We start from the raw sequence: 23052 nt of genomic DNA, 5'->3' as shown, positions 1-23052 counted from the left end.
GTTGAAAAAAATTATTGAAAATTATCAATAAACATGTTATGATTTTCTTGCGTTGGTTCATTATTCAAAATGATTTGATGAAATGGATTCATTTACTTAAAATTATTCCATGGTTCACAAGCCATTAATTGCAAATGTTTAATAAGCAAAATTTGAAGATCGAGCGGCGTCAATATGTGGCTGGTCACCTCAATTTCATGGTGGTGAATTAACTCTTAGAATCAGGAATGCTGTGTGATTACTAGTGTATTTTTTTAAGTTTAAAACCTGTTTCTGTAAATATTCTCTGGTAATCACTTAGCGTATCTCTGAGCTGTAAGGCTGTAGCCCGTGCTCTGGAACCCTCCCACCATGCAGGGTCCTAGAGCCCAAGCCCAGAAGTCTACACTGCAATGAAATAGCCTTGCAGCCCAAGCCCCGCAAACCTGAGTGGGCTGGCACAGGCCAGCTGCAGGTTTTTGGTTACAGTGTAGACATACCCTTAAAGGCAAAGATCCCAGCACGGATTGTGGAACATCAGCCTTGATGTCACCATACACCTCCGTCAGCCCCCCAATTCCTTCACGTGCAGCCTAGGGCACATGTCAATATGCAGGTGAAATTATGCAATCTTGTTGCAAGTGTGGTTATTTTCTAACTATAAGTAATGCACGGTGGATGCTGCTGCTCTTGCACCTTCCAGAGCCAAAGTGGACTCTATGAAATAGAACCATTATGACTGACTGGGTTGTCCTCATGGTCTATACACAGATTCACTTTTAGATACATACTATAGCTTGGCTTGTTCTCCTTTCACCTGGCATTAACACCTAGTTAAGGTGCCTAGTTGCCTAGTTTCTATGACCCTTGTCCACTCCTCCAAGGTTGTCCCTTGCTCCTCCTTGGCTGTACAGTGCTGACTGGAACACTTTACTGATGCACACTAGCCATTTGTCTTCCTCTACTGGCCCAAAGCTGGCATTCTTCCTCTGCACAGCTAGGAGGTCAATCACATACACATCATCAACATAAGATATGCTGATGACCTAGTTTGCATTGCTTTGACTAGCAAAGAACTTCAGAACAAGTTTATCACTGTGAACAATATCAGCAAGAACTACAGAATGAAGATCAATGTTAGGAAGACAAAAAGTATGATATTGTGGTACACAAGGTAGGCAAACCTTGATGGTTGCATGGTGGAACAAATGAATAAGTTTCCCTATGTGGGGAGTCTAATAACGTCAGACAGAAGATGTAAGTAACTCACTTCCAGCACTCATATTAACAAGCAAGCATATTAACAAGCAAGAAAGCCAGGAAGAGGGAGAAAGACAGCCAGTTATGTCACAAACATCATCTGGGGCCTAGAAACCAAAGGAGAGTGGAAGTTTTACAACTCTGTTATGACTATGAAAGATGGAAGGTGGTGGTCGACAACCTCCTCTTTGGAGACATCATTTAAGAAGAAGACTGCTTGGAGCTGGAGCTTGGACATTTTTCACCTGCTTTTTTTTGGTGAAAATGGCAGATTAGGTGATGTGAAAAACATTCTTTGAATTTATGCCAATTTTGCCAAATTGTTTCATTAAAACAAACAAACAATTAAAAATGGAACATTTCCTTTTGACATTTTCAGTGTTCCTTTCAAAATTTCCTTTAATTTTATTTTAAAAAATGCTTTAAAATAGCCTAAATCAAAACTAAATATTTTACTTTTGTTGAAACAGAACATTTTGTTTGGCCCAAAACAATATTTCTCCTTTTTTTAAAAAAAACTTTTCAATTCCCCCCAAATTCTAAGAATGTCATTTATGGTTCAACCCAAAACAAATTCTGTTTTAAATTTTTTGGATTTCCCAGCAAACTGAAAAATCCATTATTTGCCCAGCTCTGTGTGGAGTTCTCTGAAAGCTAACCTCAAGAACATTTAAGATGCTCTGAATCCACAAAGTACAGAACATTTCTAAGGATTTTGATGATGGTTAAAGTTCATTATCACAAATGAATGTTCACAAAATAAGCACATAAAAAGGCAGACAAAGGTCAATGTATAATTTTTTGAGTCTTGCTGTCTGCAGTTTGCAGCCAAACTGAAGGCTAATAAGCATAAGAAATAAGATGCTAAGATTCAGGGGAATCAGTGGCAGCAATTTCCTGCAATTAGTTACATGTATTTTTATCTAGGTGAGTGAATTAATCTGGATCTTTCAAGTGAGGTGAATACTAATGCTACATCATTATTTAGTCAGCCTTAGTCAAGCTCAATAGAAGTTTTCCTGATTAAACACTCAATTACAAGCTACTAAGAGAGTGATCATAGAAAAGCCAAAATCTTACTTCAGTGAAAAGATGAATGATCTACTTCTGCTTCAATTACAGTTGGATATGGAGGTCAAGATTTTCAGAAGTAGTAGCCCAAATTTAGGCTCCTAAATCTTGGTCAAGACTCTAGTTATTGACTAATGAACATTCATGGCATGGTAATCTCTCTCTTCTTAGAGGTATAGGGCCACATTTATACTCAGGTTAGGTTGCACCTTACACCATATGTGATTCCATTAATTGAAACAGGGACTACTTGTGGAGTAATGTAATATTCAGACTATTAGAATCTAGTCCATAATTATTAGAATTGAACAATATAGACCTAGTTACAGCTTGAATACATTGCCCTCTCAAAGTGCTTTATTACATAGAACTAATGTACATCCACCACTTGGTAGACATGCAGCTGTCATTCCATGCCTGCACACTCAATGACAGCTTCCATGATACAGAAATCGAGTTTCTTGTTGGTGGTTTTCTGCAGAGTAGTTCAGCGGTATAGAAATCCATTCCACTGCTGCGAAGTCAAAACCACAAGACAAACCTGTCACCAGAAACACTTAAAGAGTTTTCTTAAAACGTGGTTTTAACAGCAAAAGGGGTTGCCAAAGAAAGATGCATTTTGCTCACTGTTGTTTAGATTTCATACTGAAATTTCAGGAGAATGCATGTCCCTAATTTGCTAAAGCACTTAAGCATGTGCTTAAATTTAAGTATATGTGCAAATACTTTCCTGAATCAAGATTCTTTCCCACATTTGTGGTTAGAACACACTCAGTTTAACTAGTAAAATACCATTCAAGGGCAGATTCTGCCACTTTTCCTCTCACTGAATAGCAGATTCATAGATTTTTATGTACACTGTAATCAACTATAAAATTTCAGTTAGTAATTACTGCATCAAACCCAAGCAATGAAATCAGTAGGACTAGTTGTAGAATAAGGCACTGATCAATGTGAGTAAGAGTGGAAAAATATGGCCCTAAATATTTAGATTAGATACAGATAGTAAGAAACATAACCTTATTTATAGAGCTATAGTTCTAATGTGTTTTACTGTATATGCATTATCCTTCACAAACAAAGATCAGTGATGAAATATCTCAGTGAACTAGAGTAACACATGAACGTCAAGTTAGGAGTAAATCCTTCAAAAAAGGCATGTACAAAACCACATGATAAATACATCCCAGAGGAAAGATTTAAAATGACAAGTCCACAGATCTGCTAATCCATTATTTTAGTGCAAAATTGAGGTATCTTGTAAGGTTTATCTAGAACTCAGTCTCTGGAACAGTTTGTCCAGGGCGGAGAGATCAGAACTCTGCAAGAAACATTAAAACATTAAAGGGATTTTCAATCAGACATAAAGTTAGAAGGAAATTAACAGTAACATTTGCTGGCTATATTTCATCTTCAGGTATGAATGTTATGACATGCATAATATTTTAAAGGACAGCTGTATCTTAATACAGTAAAATCTCAGAGTTACGAACACTGTAACTCTGAACAAAATGTTTTGGTTGTTCTTTCAAAAGTTTACAACTGAACATTGACTTAATACAGCTTTGAAACTTCACGATGCAGAAGAAAGATGCTGCTTTTAACCATCTTAATTTAAATGAAACAAGCACAGAAACAGTTTCTTTATCTTGTCAAATCTTTTTTTTAAACCTTCCCTTTATCTTTTTTAGTATGTATGTTTAACATAATACTGTACAGTATCTGCTTTTTTGTTTGTTTGTTTGTCTCTGCTGCTGCCTGATTGCATAATTCTGGTTCCCAAATGATGTGCATGGTTGACTGGTCACTTCATAACTCTGGTGTTTGTAACTCTGAGGTTCTACCGTATCGTATATGAGGAGTTGGACAGAACTTCTTACAGAACAATGATTTAATCCTTGGGGGAGAGGGGGGTGCAAAAATAAATTAAAAAATAACCATGCCCATTCTACATCTACCAGGTGTTCTGCCAATGAGCTAACTTGATTAACTAAACATGCCTCTTAAAGAAACATTTTTAATTTAATAAATATAGAACTTATATGGATAAATCTAGGAAAATGGAATCCTTGTACTTCTGTAGATTTAGAGACCTTTCTATAGCAACCTGCCTGGAACTTGGAGGGAGCAGCAGACGCTGCAGAAGTGAAGGGTCTAGAGAAGGTACCAGGAAGTTAATCTGTGAGCATATGGCTAGAATGATAACTGCAATTGAAGCATCCCTGTAAACAGTTCTCTTAATAAAGAGCCAGTTTCGTTTTAGAAGCATGAAGTCCTTACATGTTATTATCCGGCATATGAGACACAGAACACTTCCTTACACTGGATGAAATCCTGACTATTGAAGTCAGTGACAAAGCTTCCATTGACTTCAGTGAAGCCAAGATCTCATTTATATTTATGTTTATATTTTTTGCTCCGCTCACGTGGGAGGGGAGCAGAGAATTCTTGTTTGCTTATTTTGTTTTGCTGATGCAGGCCTTAAATTTCCTAGATAATTTTAATTGACGGGGCTCCTGAAGATGTTTTGAACTTTGTGTTGATTTCACTTTTGTTTGAAGCACAGTCCACTTTTCATAAAATATTAATTTAAGCCAGTCTCTGAAATATATTTTAAAGATTTTCTAGGATTCCAAGATGCAACAGACATCAGTATGATGTTTGCATATGTGAAACATTATGAGGGTATATAATTAAATTTAACTTTTGTTGTGTTGGAAAAATATTTTTGTCTCTAGCTTGATATTCTTTGAGAATGAAATAATTAGATGCAGCTATAAAGCAACTCTTTCTTAGATACTGAAATGCATCTTCTGTATACAGTGACACCTTGTGGTTTTCTCATGGACTTCTCCCATCTGTAAACCTGAAGAATTATTCCCTGGACCAATTGCAAATTTGGTGGGAGGAAGTTTCTCTCTAAATTATGCCTGATGTTTTAATGAATTATTTATCCTTGATAATTTATCTCTGCTAGTAAGACAGTTTAAACTGCATCCTGCACACAACGTGACATGTTAGAGACATAAAAAGAAAAACACTTTCACTTATTTTGTTTCACTTTCACTCATTTAATTACTCGCTAACTGAAAGCCAATTTCCTTTACTTCACACAAAGAGAGATTGTGGTGCTTAGAGAACTGCTAAAAGGCTTTAAATTCAAATTAGCAATGTTTACATTGTGATTTAAGGCCAATCTCTACATCAATTATTAAAACAGGAGATTTATTTGAAAATAGCATTTTTCCCCCCAGTTGATCTCTTCCTCTCATAAGAATTACCAAGCCTGTAATTGCTCCCATATGACTGATTAGCAACTTTATGTCAGGAGTCCACTCTTGCATTTGAAAAAACTTCTGAAGATGCAAGTTTTCCCAACAGTCTTTCTTGAATGAGGCTCATTTTATTATAATTAGCACTGGCCAAAAATAGTCACACAAAAAATTGCAAACAGTCAATCAATAGTTTTTGCCAATTTTTGTCAAAATTTGCTTACATTTTTTGTTGCCATTTCAAAACATTTTTAACCAGGTCCAATTCTGATGCACAGCTGCTACGTATCCTAGAAAATTCTATGACCCCAGAGTTCAATCTTAATAATCCTTAAAATAAACTTTCTGTTGTCTTGGGCAGAGACTAAAAAATGTTGCTTCTTGCCCTCCTCTACTTCAGAGCCAAAATACAGTCCTCCCCTCTATGATCTAAAGTCAATTTAAAAAATATATATTTAAAACAATGAGCAGATAAGGGGGTGAAACCCTGATCCTATTGAATAGCCCAGGATTGAACTGAAGGTCTCTCTCAATTTAAAGAGATTAACAATGGAAGAGTCAGATTAACAGCACATAGGGTGGTAAAGTGGGCAAAAGAGATCACCAGAAGATACTCACCATTACATCACCATTTCTTTCCATGCTCAGGTCTCCAAGTCTCCCACCTCTATAGGAACAGTGCATAGGTATATCACTGGGACTACTTGTGTGAGTAAATGCTCACCAATGCCAGAAAGGCTTGCACAACCCAGCTCACAATGTGCAGGGTAGCAAAATAGATCCAACATGACAGAAAGATATTTCCTGTAGCCATGCATGTGAGTACACGCGCGCTTCCTGACGGTGCATTTTAAGAAACTCTTAATTTACAAAATAGCTAGTAATTTGGGTGAAACACACACGTTGTGCCTATGCTGTAGAGTGCAATCTAGAGTGTCCAGGATAGCACGTAGAATTCTGGGGTTGCATTAAATAGATGGCAAAACACAAAGAAGTGGAGAGGAGAGGGGGAAAAACCCCATGTCAAATTCTCATTTTAGTTACACCAGTGGAAATCTGGGGTAAATCCACTAATTATGGGAATTATCCTGGATTTACTCCAATGTAACATATCAAAGTCTGGCCCATATTTGGGGAGAAGAATTAGAAGATGACAACAAAAAGCAGAGAAAGAAGATGACCTTTTTGTGCCTATTATGTGTGCTGTGGTAAAATTGTGGACCTGCTTCACCCCGTGATATTCCAGTTTTATGCCAGTGTAATTCCATTGATTTCCATGAGCCACACTAGAATAAAGCTGGACTAACACAGTGGTGAAGCAGGCCCTGTAACTTCTTTCTGAGGTTCTCGTGTTATAAACAAATGCCTCAGGATTTGCTTTTGAGATTTAAGATGTCTCCTTGATGAACATGACAGTCTCTGTATGTATGTTTTAGGGGAATTTTGATCCTTGTAAATTATGAAAGAGGGTTTTGTTCCATGTCCAAAATAACTATGCAGGCATCTCTAGCTATTGCGGCTCCTCTCACGGAGCCAGCACTCCGACCGGACTTTACAGAGAGACATGCTCAGATGAGGCTGTCTTTGCAACAAACACTAACACATCTGGAGAAAAAGGCTCTAGGGTATGTTTTGTTTTAAAGTTAATTTTCAAAATTGTTATTAGACAGGATTTGGTCTAACAAAGAGCATGGCTGCTCCTGATCAACACTGCTAATGTTTACTTCTCAATGTCTGATGCCGGAAACTCAGAACTAGGCAAACGTGATCAGGCTAATTTTTCTGGCGGCAAAGCTTTTAAATGTGCTACCAGCTGATCCATCTGGCCTCTGGCATTCCCGGTGTTAATGGGGTCTCAGAAAGCACCTGGCAGACATAAAGTGCCAGGAGGTTCTGCAGTTATATGCAGTACAAATTGGGGCTGTGCTGAGGCTGATTAGGTTTGGGGACACTTCAGCCAACTGTGTGTGGGCTAGTGTCAGTTGTACAGAGTAATTTGTAAATATTAGCACTAAGTTAATAATACACTAGGACGCATCCATTTCTCTCACATTAAGCCTGAGCCATCAGGCTATCTGTGGGAGAAATACAGGTAGGCTAGGGAGATGAAATCTAGCCATCCACTTGGGATTAGGACATGAGATTGCAATGCAGAGCCCCTCTGCCACTTGATCTGTGCCAACTCAGATCTGATGGTCCATCCCCTGGCTTGCCTCTGTGCAGCCTTCCAGAGTAGCCTACGTCAGACTTGCAATGGAGACCCCTTTCTCAGTGTTCAAGCAGTGTGTTGGCACCATTATTTGCAGCTCTGCCTGTAGGTCTAACCACACCCAACTGCCCTTGCCTGATGGAAAAGTTTTATAGAATTGAATAGAAAATTGTACCTTTTTTCATTCTCTCCTTGCCATAGAATTCTATAGTATGGTAAAAAGAAAATGTGTAGAAAGGGTCTAATTCTCTATGAACTTCTGGGAGCCAGTAACTGTGACACTTCCGTTTTATGCTGGAGTACCTATTGAAGTCAACAGTGTTACATTGACAGTAGGGCTCAATACAGGCATAAGGGTTCATATCTTATCTCTTTGCAGGATAAAGGCCTAAAAATGACAGGCAAAATGGGTGACTCCTATATGTTCTTAGCTGTAATCAGCCAACTGTGTCACTGTGTTACTTATTCTGTTATCTCAGATTAACATTATCATACTCTAAAAATACCCTGTGTGAACAAGGCAACTGTCCCTACAGCCTATCCTAGGAGCTCCATTGGTGAAGGTGCTGAGTGACTGAATCAACATACTACAATAGGCTTCATATGCTACTAACCCTAACAGCAGCACATTGTAAAAGAAGCAAGAGAAGAACGGCTGATGCGAGTGCTTCTCGCCTATGCTTTTATTAATATTTCCTGTACAAATCTTGTTCTTAGGATTCCTTATAGAACCAAGCAATAATTTATATGCTGATTAGCGTATGAAATGCACTGGAACTGTAAAATACTTACTCTCTTGTCAGCGGTAGAATAAAGGGGGGAAAAAACTGCCTCCAGCTACACTTACTCTGGCAGCTGGAATATTGTAGTTTAATGAGGTACTTTTTCAGTGCAAAGGTTTACAGAGGCACATGCTAATGCTCAGCAGGATTTGTCATATTTCTTGGTAATTAAATGTAATTACATACACATCAGTAGCAGCATTTTCCTTGATAGACATAGACAAAAAGAAACCAGACAAACAATTCCCTTTGTCAAAGTCTTTCTTATATTTGCATGACTGGATATTTTTCGATTTCCTAGCTCAGTAATTCAGTAAGATAACTCGAGAAATGCTTAATGCCGGGTGAAAAATCCTCACTGCTGCTCAAAAACAGAGAACATAACATTTTTGATATTGGCTTGATTTTTTTGTTGTGTGGAAAATAAAGGTAGTTTTGGAGGCAGAAAATAAATAATACTAAGACATTGAACTTCTAAGCTACATGCCCTCTGAAATACTTTCTGAACACCAGTTAACGTAGCTGCATAACGTCCCAATGAGGCAGGTAGGTAGGTATCACTCATTTTATTGAGGAGGAAACTGAGGCACAGAATGATTAAAGCCAAAATTTTCAGAAAATTGCACATTCATCTGCTCCCATTGGTGGCATGAGAAATTACCAAATATGTCAGAAACTAGTCATTTGCTCATGCAGTTGCCCAGATTGCATGTTTAACAGCTATTGTCTGTACAATTTGGTGCACAACTGCAGATGCAATTTTCTGAAAATCTGGGCCTAAGTGACTTTCCTGAGGTTACACAGAAAATCCCCAGCAAACCTGTGAACACAGCATGTCCACTGCGTGCCTGAATTAAAACCTTCTGTGTACTCCAGCAAGAAACCCTTCCTTTGTCTCAATATGACATGAAGAACTGAATCTTTTTTTTTTCTATCTAGGAAAATGACAAATTTCAGCATGAGTCAAATTCACAGACATCAGCATTTGGTCCATTTATTTCACATAAGAAAATAACCAATTCATATGTGCTGGTAGACATGGCATTATTTTGCTACAGAGAAGTTTTGACAAGTGACTCCTGATGAAACAAAAACTGGTTGAACTAATTTCCAGTAGCGGTAACTTTTGATTTCTCTCAAACTAGGGATTTAAAATCCCTATCAACGTAATCTTTCACATAATGAGCCAGATTCTTGACTCTGTTCCACCTGCTCTGCTTGCTTCAGTGTCACAAGTAGCAGAGCCAGCACTAGGCATGAGCAGACTAAGCAATTGCTTAGGGCCGTGAGCAGCTCAAGGGGGCTCCCTATCAATGATTAGTATGTGTTGTGTGTATGGGAAATATTTCTGCTTAGTACTCCCAAAGGGCTAGCACAGGCAATGCAAAGCAGCCAGAAACCCAGCAGATTGCTCCAGCTGATGATTCCCCCAGCCCTATTGAAAAGGGGGCATATCTGGATCAGGGTCACAGGATGACACCACAGAAGTGGCTGAGTTTCTTGTCCATGTGGCAATGGAGGGATGTTTGTGCAAAGGGGACTTGCAGGATGCTCCAGACCAAGGGCACCATTTTCTATTGTGCACCCAAACCATTCATCAGCTATTCAGACCCATTTCCCTAGGGCTCTGTCACCCTTGTTTAGCTCCACGGTGTCATCTCTTCAATGGTAGTGTATGCAAGCAATTGTCACTGCTTAGCCAGTGAAAAGGAAAAAGCCAAGACCAAAATGGAGCAGTGCAGTAGGAATACAGCTGCTTCCAAAAGGGCAGAAACTGATCCTTTGTTGTACAGAAATACTGCAAGAGGCAAGGTCAGGGAGAGAGTCTAATGTGACTCAATTGTGCCTCCTACTGGAGTAGAGTGAATTGCAGTTTTTTTCTGATGACGTGCGCACATTTCTCAGCAATTATACCTGCCACTCACTGAGCTTTTTCTGTGCTGACAGTTGCTCTCTGCAACCTGTTCTGCCTTCCCTGTGCCTGAATGAAAACTGGAGCAGAGGCTTTTATTTGTTCTTACCATTAGAGGAGGAAGCAGATTACTTAGTCTGATGAGATGTGATTTTGTGGGATGACTCCATTGGGGAGCCCACTGATGAGATCAGAGGCCAAGTCATTTAGAATATGTCACCTCGTGCCCTGCACAGTCACTGCAAGTGCATTATGTCTATCCAATGGGAGAAGGGGGAAGGGAGGCAGATGTATAATGTTCATGTTTCCAGTCTCCATTCTCATTCTAAAGTGACCACATGGCTTTCCACACAGTATGGTCATGATTCTTTGCAACACTAATAGGGATTTGCTGGAAAACTGATAATCAAATATAGCAGTGGTCATTCTGACTGCTGCCCAGAGTATGGCCACTTCTGACCTCTTTTATGAGAGGGTGACTCTGGCATAACTCAACGAATTGCGTGATGATGTTTGTCTGAGGATATGGCTGTGCTAAGGGTGGCTATGCTAACAAACATTAGAAATTGATGTGCTCTGAAAGACTTTCAGTAAAAGAATTCCCCAATGTCTCTCCCTCCACTTCTCGGAAATGTCACTGGGCCAAATCTTGCAGCTTTTCCTCAAATGCCAGTGAAATCGAGTGGGAGTTTGCAACGAGCAATGGGATCTGGGTGCATCTAGATGGATTTCAATGGAGTTCCACAAAAGTGCAGGGATCTACCTCCATGAATCTCATTTCAGGATCAGGCCTTATGTAAGACTGTTATTTATGCAGCTAGATTAATAAAAGTTCTCATCCCAGTGCTTTCAGATTTGGGCCCTGGGTTTATAAAAATGGAACACTGCTCTTTCTGAAACCACTAAGCAATGTGAAGCCCTATATATGAAGTCTTTGTTTACTCTGTCACAGCCTGAGCTTTACCTAATTCACATGACCTTAGAATCCCTTGAGCTTCAAATGCTATTGAAACATTGTCGTGAAAAGAGGACAAACTCTTTCCTTGACACAGGTGTGAGAAAATCAAATCAAATCTTCAACACTAATTTTGGGCACATCTGCTTTAAAATATTTTGGATACATGCAAGTCTGTTCCCAGCTAATCAAATCCATTTCTAATATATCACATTAAAATCCAGGAATTGTTGACAAATGACTAAAATGGAGTAGATTCTCTGCAGCTAATTAAGTGGCCTCAAAGGAGTCAAACTGGAAAAATGCCATATGTTCAGATTTAAAATCTAATAGAATGTTGTATAGTTGTATGATGGAAGAACATGGACTGACATAGATATACTTACAGGTAGGGGAAAAGATATCAGGTGTAAATAGCCTGAATTTAAATTAATAAAAGTCTGGCCAAAATAATCTCATTCTTAATGTGGTAAGTGTCAGACTATTTAATGTGAGTCCAAAAAAAGTCTCTTTTTCTATATAAACATAATAGACTTTGGGTGAAATCCTGGCCCCACTGAAGTTTTGTCATTAACCTCAGTGGGGCTAGAATTTCCCCTTTCATTATTAATCAGCTCCGATATTTATGATTTGTTTAAAGTCATTCCCTGAATTTTCTCAAGGGCAGTTAGCACCCAAAGAGCAATTTAGTAATAATATCAAGCTGCTTACTCTTAACAGAGTTCACGGGGATTTAGCAATTAATACCAAGTCACTATAACAACCCAGTGTATTGAATTCTCTCATTTACTTGGCGTTTTATTAAGGAGACAGATATCTCTAGTTCAGTTTAGTTCACAGAGAAAGTACACTTTCCCCTCCCGCCTGCCTTTTCTTCCATTTCTCTGTTGACTCGGGACTTTTCTTTATGGGGGAATTTCTTGACAGAACTATACCAGAATAATTATACCGCTATAGTTATACCAGTACAACTCACCCTTATGTGGACACCCTTATTTGGGAATACAAGTGCCTTTTTCCCTGATATAGCTTATACTGCTTTCAAAGTGACACAAGCCCTCTCATAAAAAGGCACTCATTCTCAAATAAAATTGTCTACATGGCAGGTTACATGTAGGTATAACTACAGCACTATAATTACACTGGTATACTTCTGATGGTAAATCTCCCCACGTAGATTAGACCTCACTCCTTTGCTTTTCTTTCTCACCAGAAAAATCCATCCTTTCACTCCTGTCTCATCCCCAATGTCCACTTCCTCTGCTCCTTAGTGCCATGCTGCTGAATAAATCTGTGGGAAATCCTGTGACAATGTGGACATCAGGCTGTGGGTCAACCAGGTGCTTCTGCTCGTCCCTTTTCTACACATTTTTCCCCCTTCTTCATTTCTTCCATATTCCTTGCTGAACAGCACCATTTCTCCAGCTGTATTGATTCTTTCATCCGCAACTCCAGCCTCTTTCCTATAACTTCGGTTCCCCCATAATACCTTCTGCCCCATGCTTCCTCTCTGAGTAAGATCTCACTGTCTGAGATTGACCCAATCAATTGTAACTTCTCTTTATCCCCTTCCTCCACCCCTTTTCTTCTCCATGACACAAAGTTTATAAAGTTTATGGTCCACTCTCTTCCACCAAACTGTCCATCTCCCTGTTGATCTCAACTCATCTTGGCAACTAATCTCCATCTCCACTGTCTCTCCAACCATCACTTCCTCTCCTTCTTCCCCTTCATGTCTCAACTTATTGAATGCACTGTTTGCAGCTGCTACCCCAAGCCTGTCTCCTTCAGCTATAAGCTGGAGCCCCTCATATGCTTTCAATGAGTTAATTAAAAAACAATTAAATGTATTTTGTTCATTCTCAAATTTTCATGGAGGTGCTGGTTATTTGGGGCTGCATTATAGCAACTAAGTGATTTTTCTAAATCCACACAGGGTCAAATCCTGTTCACATTACTGACTTCAGTGTAAGTGCTGCTGTGCGTAAGGATAGGAATGTCCACTGCTGATAGGTGTAATGTGACTCTGATGAAAAGAACTGCAAAAGTCTGTTAATTAGAGCTGTGCAAACCTTAAATAATGAAACTGGAAACCAGACAAACTTTGACTGATTGAAGGTTTTGTTCCAAGCCCAATATTCAGCTCAAGTTTTGTTGTTGAAATTCACAATCCTGCGCAGATTTAGGATGGAATGTCACCAAAGATTTCACTCACCTTTCCTGTGAGTTTTGGATTCATTCGAACGCCAGCTCAAAAGTAAACACAGGGTCCTGATCATGAAAATTCTTGACATACGTAACTCCCATTGAAATCAAATGTCTCTCTAGTCTACAGAAAGCATTAATAATCTCTTATTTAGTGCTTTCAATCTTTAGATTTCTAAGTACTTTACAAAGAAGAGTAAGTATCGCTATCCCTATTTTATAGATAGGTAATAATTTACCCAAGGTCACACAACAGGCTTATGGTAGGAAGGGGCCTTTTAACTCTGAGTCTAGCACCCTATCTGTTAGACTAACATACCCCTTTCTTTAGTAATGAACTCTAATATTTAGGGCCTGTTTTAATTCACTCTTTATACAGTGGAATATCAGTAATTTTAATGCATGTCTTATGAAGTTATATGTGGAGGAATTGCAATTGATCAGTTAATGTATGTGAGGTTTTCAGATACTACAGAGATGAGCACCATAGAAAACTCTATAAATAAATAAATAAATTCTTTATGGCTCTGATACAATAATCTCTCTCACACACACATACACACACAGACACACACGCAGACCCAGGAGCAGTATATATTTAAAGACAAAGTTGGCTTGAAGTAATTTGCAGTGGGCCCCGTTCTCTCTATGCATGCACAAATTCACGAGACTTTAGTGGAAATTGTACAATGGAAATTGCACATTTTAGGATGGAAGATCTTAAGATGGGGCCCATGTATCTTGATGGTGAGAGATTTGTCTCACTATAGTTTAGTATCCCTTTATTTGAGAGCTCTATAATTACATGGCAACAAAGGTTTTGCCCCATAGTATATATAGTAATTGGCAAATCATTCTTGAGGATTGACAACTCACTTTTTAACCGTTAACAACATGCAAGTTGTGACAACAATAGAAAGGTAATTAAATCTCACACAACAGGACGAAAACTAATTTTAACTAGGCGTTAGGAAGCAATTGACCTCCTGTCCCATGTACAGCACTGCACAATGTACTAGATAAATATAGGCAGTATTTACTTTCTTTAGAAGTAATAAATATAGGTTATTGATGAAGGCAGGGTATACCACTGTAAATTAATCAACAGCACTGTGTAATAGCAGGAAACACTCCATGCTCACTTCTGATCCTAAACCAGTGTGCGATCATGAAACTTTTAAACTGCACATTTAGGAATAATTATATCTAGAATTGCTAATTTTATATATAATTATAAGGTGCTCTAATCAGTGATATTATATTTATTTATATTTATTATATATTAATAATTTAATGGCTTGTAGTTATTCTGAATTATTATTTATTAAATGATTTATAATTGTGCCCATAAATTACTAGCTGTTTTGCAAACATAAAAGAAGGTGAAGTCCCTGCCCCAAAAGGCTTACCTCTAAAGGACAGATTTTCAAAAGAGCTCATTGTCCTGCAGCACCTATTGTTTTCAAGAGGAGCTGTTGTGTGCTGAGCACTTCTGGAAAGCTGGCCAAAGCACTGGTATGTTTAAAGGGTGTTGAGATCTTTGGCTTAGAGGACAGACAAAGCTCTGGGAAAGTTGTAAATCAGTGGAGTTATTACTTATTTACAGTGGAAATACTGTTGAGATCAGAATATGGTCCACACTTGGAAAAACAACCTTCTCTCTAATTGAATCTTTTCCCTTTTATAGAAATAGATGAGAAGAGAAAGAACAACTCACAAGGAGAAGTAAGTTAGTTACATTTTTTAAATAGTGGGCTATTGTTTAACAACCATTTTGAAATATATTTATTTTTGCTTTGCTGGTTTATACAATGGTTTATACTAACAGGCTTCCTTAACCGGCACAGCTTTCCCTGGATGAAACTTCTAGATAAATGGCTGTGTACAAATCTTTGTTGCTTCTTTAGTTCTGGTCAATTTCTCCTTCTGGTCAATTTCTCCTAGAGACAATGAGTCTCTGTTCAGGTTAATGAGCACAGGAAAAGCTGTTCAGTAGTACAGGGGAGATTAGGGATTGCAAGCTTCCTTTCTAATTCCATACCAATGTCATAAGGGCCAGAACTAGTGCCATTGAAATCAATTAATCTTTCCATTGACTTCAGTGGACATTAGCTCAAGTCTTAAGTTTGCAAGGAAAACTAAGGTTAGTTGCTCCAGTCCTATCTCCTCCCCAAAATCTTCCCGCCTCCCCTCGATCTCTTTCTCTTATCACTGCTTTAAATAGCAATAGGCAGTATTGATTGTTTCAGACCCAAATACAGACTTCTAAAGCCTTGCTGTGCTGAGGACCAACATCATATCACACACTAAGTGTAAATAGCTGTCTTCGAATGCAACAAATGTTTTATTCATAAACAGCATCTTTCCATCCATTATGATACAATAAGGTAATAGTATTGGCCATATTTATGTGAAAGTATTTTTCCTAAGTGGCAACTAAAATTAATGTTTGTTGAAACACTAGATCTGTTAGAAAAATACACCAATTGTGTACCAATCTCAAACACCCAGAGAAATATAAAAAGGCTTTCAAGTGAACATTTAAGAAGAAGGATGAATTTCCATTGCTTCACTACGCTAAAACACAACAGGAAATTGATAAGATGAAAGAATAGTTCTCTTAGGCCTGGTCTACACAGTTTTTGTACCTGTATAATTGTTTTGGTCAATGGTATGACATTTTATGAAAATAGATATACCTTGTACAACTTCTAATGTAGATGGAGTTATACAGAATAAAGGGGTATAGCTTATTCCCCTTCCCATACAGAATAAACTAGATGGGTATAGACCCTTTTTTTTACCAGTATAACTTCATCCACACTAGGGGAGTTGTACTACTTTAACTATTCAGGTATAGTTACATACTAGTTAGATACTGGTATAATACAGGTCTTAGTGTTGTACCAAACTTAAATGTGTCCACAGAATTCCCTTACATCAAGCCCAACTAAAGACAAGTAATGTGGATGTTTAAACTATTTATTATTTTAGGTATGATTTAATAAGAAGATGGGAATGGCCATACTGCATCTGACCAACGGTCCTTCTAGCCCAGTATCCTGATTTCGGACAGTGGCAGATGCCTCAGAAGGAATGAACAGAATAGGACAACTACTGAATGATCCATCCTCTGTTGTCCAGTCCAGCTTCTGGCAGAGGCTTAGGGAAATCCAGAGCATGGGGTTGCATCCCTGATCATCTTGGTTAACAGCCATTGATGGACCTATCCTCAATAAATTGTATAATGCTCTTTTGAACCTAGTTATATTTTACCCTTCACAACATCCTCTGGCAAGGAGTTTCACAGATTGACTGTGCATTGTGTGAAGAAATACTTCCTTTTGTTGGTTTTAAACCTACTGCCTATTAATTTCATTGGGTGGCCCATGGTTCTTGTGTTATGTTGAGGGGTAAATAACACTCCCTTATTCACTTTCTCTACACCATTCATGGTTTTATAGACTTCTATCATATTGCTCCTTAGTTGTGTCTTTTCCAAAATGAACCATCCCAGTCTTTTAAATCTCTCCTCATTTGAAAGTTGTTCCATACACCTAATAATTTTGGTTGCCTTTCTCTGTACCTTTTTCAATTCTAATATATCTTTTTTGAGATGAGGTAACCGGAATTGCACACAGTATTCAAGATGTGGACATACCATGTATTTATATAGTGGCATTATGATATTTATTGTGTTATTATCTATCTCTTTCCTAAAGGTTCCTGACATTATTTTTTTTGATTGCCACTGCACATTGAGCTGATGTTTTCAGAGAACTATTCACAATGACTCCAAGATCTTTCTTGAGTGGTAACAGCTAATTTAGACCCCATCGTTTTGTATGCATAATTGGGATTATATTTTCCAATGTGCATTACTTTGCATTTCTCAACATAGAATTTCATTTGCCACTTTGTTGCCCAGTCACCCAGTGACAGTCTATTGGAAAGAAAAGATCTCTTCAGTTTGTGCACTTTTATGAACGTCCATATTTATTTAATTGCTCTAGAATTGAACATGCAAACATTACTTTTTTGGAAGCTTTTTTCTTTTGGATTATCACTTCTTTTATTTATTTAGTTGCACAATGTCTTTTACTGAATGGTGATGAAAATAAATCTTTCATTCTTCCAATCCATGTAAAGATATATTTCCCTTATGGGCATCAATTTTACATGGAATGTTAGTTGCACAAGCTACTTTATTTTAATGCTGAAAAACACTTTTTTATATCAAGGGATGTTTTTAAACAATGTTGGGCCTATTTTACCCAGGAACAAAAAGAACTGCCCCTTAGACACAACTTTTTATATCCAAACATGGCTTTTCATATAAGTAGGTGGTATCCCAGGAATTGGGATCAGGTTCATACAATGTACCCTTTTATGAAGAACTCTTCCATTGATACAGTCACCCTTGTGAATTCTGAGCAATTGTAAGGTGTAAAAGTGCATTAGTTCTGGATATCAACACCTCCTACAAAGTTTGTATGTGTGGGTGGGTACATATTCAGATTCTGAGGATTGCTTCATCTCTAATATAGAATTGGCTGAGATCAGGTGAAAGGGAAGTGATATATATTCCATAAGGCAAGAAAGATGTTCCCAGAATTGCAAATCTCCCTACTTTGTTTTCCAAGTAACATGGATATTTCTCTATCAGGAGTTCCAATGCCTTAGTCAAGAGGGTGTGCTACAAGAAATATCACTGTAACACAGGTGAAACATATCCAGGATATCCATACCATCACATCAGATGATAAGTGTCTACCACTGATTGGAGCAGAACTAACAGGCACTCAGAGGGAAAACAAGGCTATGTGAGCAACACCAAGCCATTTTGGGAAAATAAGCAAAGTAGAAAGACTACATAACTGATAACTAGCTCACTGGATTTTCCCCGAGGAAATGGTCTGACATAGTTTGGCTCTTTCCTTCTATGTTTGTTAAACCTCTTTCTCTTATTCTTAGTCACAGAACGCCTCCCCTAAGCAGAGGAAGCAGAGCGTGTACACTCCTCCTGCCATCAAAGGTACTGTTCAGGTACTGTTTCTCGTTATGCTAATGCATGTTTTGTTTCTGCCCACTGGTTTTCCACCATCTCCCTAGAATAAAAATCAGCAACTAGATAAACAATGAGTACATTTGCCCATGGATAACTCAGCCCCAGAATGGTCGGTTGCTTTAATTCTTCTCTCTCTATGCATCTTATCTACTCATTTTCATATTTTAAATTAATTTCCCTCCACTTTTTCCTCTTGAGGTAAGTATCCTAGCAGCATTCATATAAAGCAGTCACTACTTCTCAACTTCCAGATGCTTTTACTAGCCTGTGGTAACACACACTTAGATCCTAATCATGCAGACCAGTACTTATGCAACTAGTCCCATTGCCAGTGACATATCAGTGTCGTATCAAGCGTCACCAGCGCTTGGGGCCAAGCCGACATTTGCACCCCCTGCCTCACACCCCCCACCCCAGTGTAGGTCAGGAGGCGTCCCGGCGCCACCCCCCAGCTGCCCCGGGGAGGGGGGTCTCTACCTGTGAGGGGGGGCATGAGGCATGGGGGGTGCAAATGTAGGCTTGGCTCCGCTGCCCCCCACTCCCCACACTGACCCGGCACCCGCCTCTCCCTCTGCAGCCCCGCAGCCCCACGCGGAGCCCAGCGGGGAGGGGAGCCCCGCAGCAGGGGGGGGGGGGTAAGCCGCAGCGCAGCCCAGCGCCCACGGTTGGGGTGGCCTTACTCCCCCAGCCTGGGGGGGGGGCACTGGGTCGGCCTTTCATGACGGGCAGAGGGCACTGAAGGCTGAGGGGCGGCTGCTCCCGATTCCGCGCCCCCCCTACCCGCCCACGCATCATGAAGGGCCTGCCCCCCCCCCCCTCCCAGGCCAGGGGGTGAGGCCGCCCCATCTGAGCTGGCACCGGGCTGTGGGGCTGGAGCGGCGGGTAAGTGCGCTCTGGGCCAGCCCTCTACGATGGGCGGAGGGAAGGGGACACAGAGCCTTCTGCACCCCCTGAAGGGCTGGCCTGGTGCCCCCACGCAGGTAGGCAACCGGGAGCCTGGCCCCTCCCCTCAGTACGCCACTCCCCATTGCTTTGAATGCAGCTACTTGCATGAGTAAGTGTTTGCAGGATCTGACCCATACGGCTCACTCCTTATTTAAAACCTTCTTTTGTATTCTATCTTACCTTTTGGGCAGCTGCCAAAAGGAAGGAAGGCCAAAGCTACACACTGAAGATCTGATCCTGTGAGGTATAGAGCTCTTACGCTGATATCAAGAGGAATTGAGAATTCTCAGCATCTCCTGGGAGGGGTTTGGCCCAGATCCTCTAATATATTTAGGTGCCTAACTCCCATTGATTTCAATTGGAGTTAAAGCCTAAATACCTTTGAGGATCTGGGCCTTACTGCTTTTCAGCATTTGGATTTGAATATAAGTAGGAGGAGTGGAGGTAGTGAGCAGGACTCATGAGGTTTAGCCGTGGTTTCTGAAATGATGCTGAACAGTGTTTGTCCGTGGCCACATTTACAGCTAAGTGTGTCCAGCACTGGATCACTTCAACCTTTGACTGACACTTATTGTCAGCACTGGCCTGGGCCATTTCCATAGTGCAGACAAGGATCCATTCTTGCAAGGTAGAAAGTGTCTCTTGCCAAGTGCTGAGTGTCTTCAACTCCTATTGCTTCTCCAGGAGACAAACATGGCACATCCTGTGCAGGTGACGACAGCTAATCCCTCCATCTCCAAATTTTCTTCCTTGTCATTCATTCATCAAGTGTTTTGGAGGGTAGGATTAAAATTCAAAATGATCTGGACAAACTTGGAGAAATGGTCTAAAGTAAATAGAAAGAATTCAATAAGGCAAATGGAAAGTATTCCACTTAGGAAGGAACAATCAGTTGTACATACAAAAAATGGGAAATGACTGCCTAAGAAAGAGTACTGCCAGAAGGGGTCAGAGGGGATCACAAGCTAAATATGAGTCAACAGTGTAACACAGTTGTAAAAAAAAGGCAAACATAATTCTGGGATGTATTAGCAGAGTGTTGTAAGCAAGACACAAGAAGTATTTTTTTTGCTGTACTCTGCACTGATTAGTCCTCAGCTGGAGTAGTGTGTCCAGTTCTGGGCGCCACATTTCAGGAAAGATGTGGACAAATTGGAGAAAGTCCAGAGGAGAGCAACAAAAATGATTAAAGGTCTAGAAAACATGGCCTATGAGGGAAGATTGAAAAGACTGGGTTTGTTTAATCTGGAGAAGGGAAGGCCGAGAGGGGATATGATAACAGTTTTCAAGTACATAAAAGGTTGTTACAAGGTGATGGGAGAAAAATTGTTCTCCTTAACCTCTGAGGATAAGACAAGAAGCAAGGGCAGTTTAGGTTGGACATTAAGAAAAACTTCCTAACTGTCAGGGTAGTTAAGCACTGGAATACATTGCCTAGGGAGGTTGTGGAATATCCTGAAGATTTTTAAGAGCAGGTTAGACAAACACCTGTCAGGGATGGTCTAGATAATATTTAGTCCTGCCATAAGTGTAAGGGACGGTACTAGATAACTTCTCAAGGTCCCTTCCAGTCCTACAATTCTATGTTTCTAAGAACCTCTTCAGACGATGTATTTACTGTTCCCAGAAGCCCGTAAGGCAAAAATTCTGTGGGCTGTCTCCCTAGGTGACCTCCCAAGCAAACTCCCTCTGTTTGCTGCTCACTAGGTTCATAACTGACTACTTTTTTATAAAGCTGCTGACTCAAAGCCTCACTTGGCTCACACTTCAGTCAACCACTCAAAAACCATGTAGCCTAAATTACTCCAGATTTACAATGATGTATCTGAGGGCAAAATATGGCCCAACTTGTTTAAAAGTTGCCACTAACAGGAAAACTCATATGAAATAAATCCATTCATGTTTTCCTCTATTCATTGTTATGACAACATGCATGTCATTTAGCATAGGCAAAGGGACGAAAAAGCAAACAAATACAATAAATATGGACCGTGAAATACACAGCATTATTAAAGCCAAAATTCTGTAAAGAGCTAGAAATAATTTAGATCTTTCTGTTTTAGTAGCTGTTAAAGATTGTTTTTAGCAATGTGTTGATACTAATAGGACCCATAACTATAAATTATTCCCCAAAACATTTGCATGTGCTGCTTTTCACTCAGCCCAGTTTATAAATTTGTTCTCCAATATGCTAAAAAAATTAACTTCACAATGCAAACAAGAATGAGATTTTGGATGCTGGACTACCCACAAGAGACCTCTGGACACAGTCTGCTCTATATCCTCTGTTGATGTTATTAATGAATAATCTTGGGAGATGGGACAGGAATACATTCTGTATCTTCACATTCCAAGATGAGACTAGTAATAAATTTCAGTTCCTGTCCCCAAGCCTTAAAATAGAGCTACTACTGGAAAAGAGCAACAAGCATTACCATTTGCTATATTGCACTGGAGTTTTAACATTATCTTCTCAGACAAACACAAACCCACAATAATTATGCAAACATATGAGTGCAAAGCTTGGAAGCAAAGTGCAGTAGTAGACACTGAGATACTGTGAAAAAGACGTTGTAATGGAGGGTAGGATTTATCTTGTGTCTTCAAAAGAAAAATGTACTAAGGAAACAACAGAGAGAACACAAGAATATTTATACTTAACTCTGACTTGAGACCTCTAACTTGTTTTCTTGGTCTGGTGTTTTTTGTTTGTTTGTTTGTTTGTTTGTTTTTTTGCAAGCCCCCTCACTTATTTCTTGCAAGTTTCTTGAAATGAATATGAAATTCAGAGAGAGAGAGAGAGAGAGAGTGAGAGAGAGAGATTACTGATGTACTGATTTTGTGGAATTTAATGGAGTGGGTATTAGGGCTGCAGCTGAAGGGAGAGTAAACAAGAGTGAATTAAGTTGAGACAAGATGGGTGAGGTAGTATCTTTTACTGGACCAATTTCAATTGGTGAGACACACAGAGCTCTTCTTCAGGTCTGGGAAAGGTACTCCCAGTGTCACGATGGAACAGATTGTTTAGCAGAAGTAGTTAGCACACGATGACCTGTTAATACCACTGCAGTCATGGGACAAAAAGGGGAGTTAGTGGGTTATTGATTGTTTTAATAAGCCATAAAACCAGTGTTTCTGTGCAATCCATGATTTTTAGCATCTAGCAGAGTTATGAATTTAAGCTCCCAGGATTTGAAAGTGTTCTGCAGGTTTCCTTTGAGGATGAGGCCTGATGGGGCAGCTACTGAGTGATTGCTTTGTGAAAAGACCAACAGAAGTTGGTCCAATAAAAGATATTGCCTCACATGCCTTGTCTCTCTAATATCCTGGGACCGCCATAGCTACAACTACACTGCATACAGTCAATTAAATTGTCCTTTCTGATACCAAATTC

The 23052-nt window shown here is 39.4% G+C and overlaps 1 protein-coding gene across 1 annotated transcript in view; it reads left to right on the top strand.

Moving 5' to 3' along the window:
- Nucleotides 1-23052, top strand: part of PPP1R1C (protein phosphatase 1 regulatory inhibitor subunit 1C) — an 80322-nt gene that overhangs the window by 20630 nt on the left and 36640 nt on the right. The window contains exons 3-4 of the mRNA XM_067549846.1: nucleotides 15333-15370; nucleotides 18620-18680. Coding sequence (XP_067405947.1) covers nucleotides 15333-15370; nucleotides 18620-18680 — 99 coding nt within the window. The remainder of the gene's footprint in view (nucleotides 1-15332; nucleotides 15371-18619; nucleotides 18681-23052) is intronic.

Source organism: Emydura macquarii, unplaced genomic scaffold (assembly GCF_026122565.2).
Source record: "Emydura macquarii macquarii isolate MOO-44397 ecotype Brisbane River unplaced genomic scaffold, CSIRO-AGI_Emac_v2 contig_1253, whole genome shotgun sequence".
Lineage (NCBI taxonomy): Eukaryota > Metazoa > Chordata > Testudines > Chelidae > Emydura > Emydura macquarii.
This window is presented reverse-complemented; position numbering and strand designations above follow the sequence as displayed.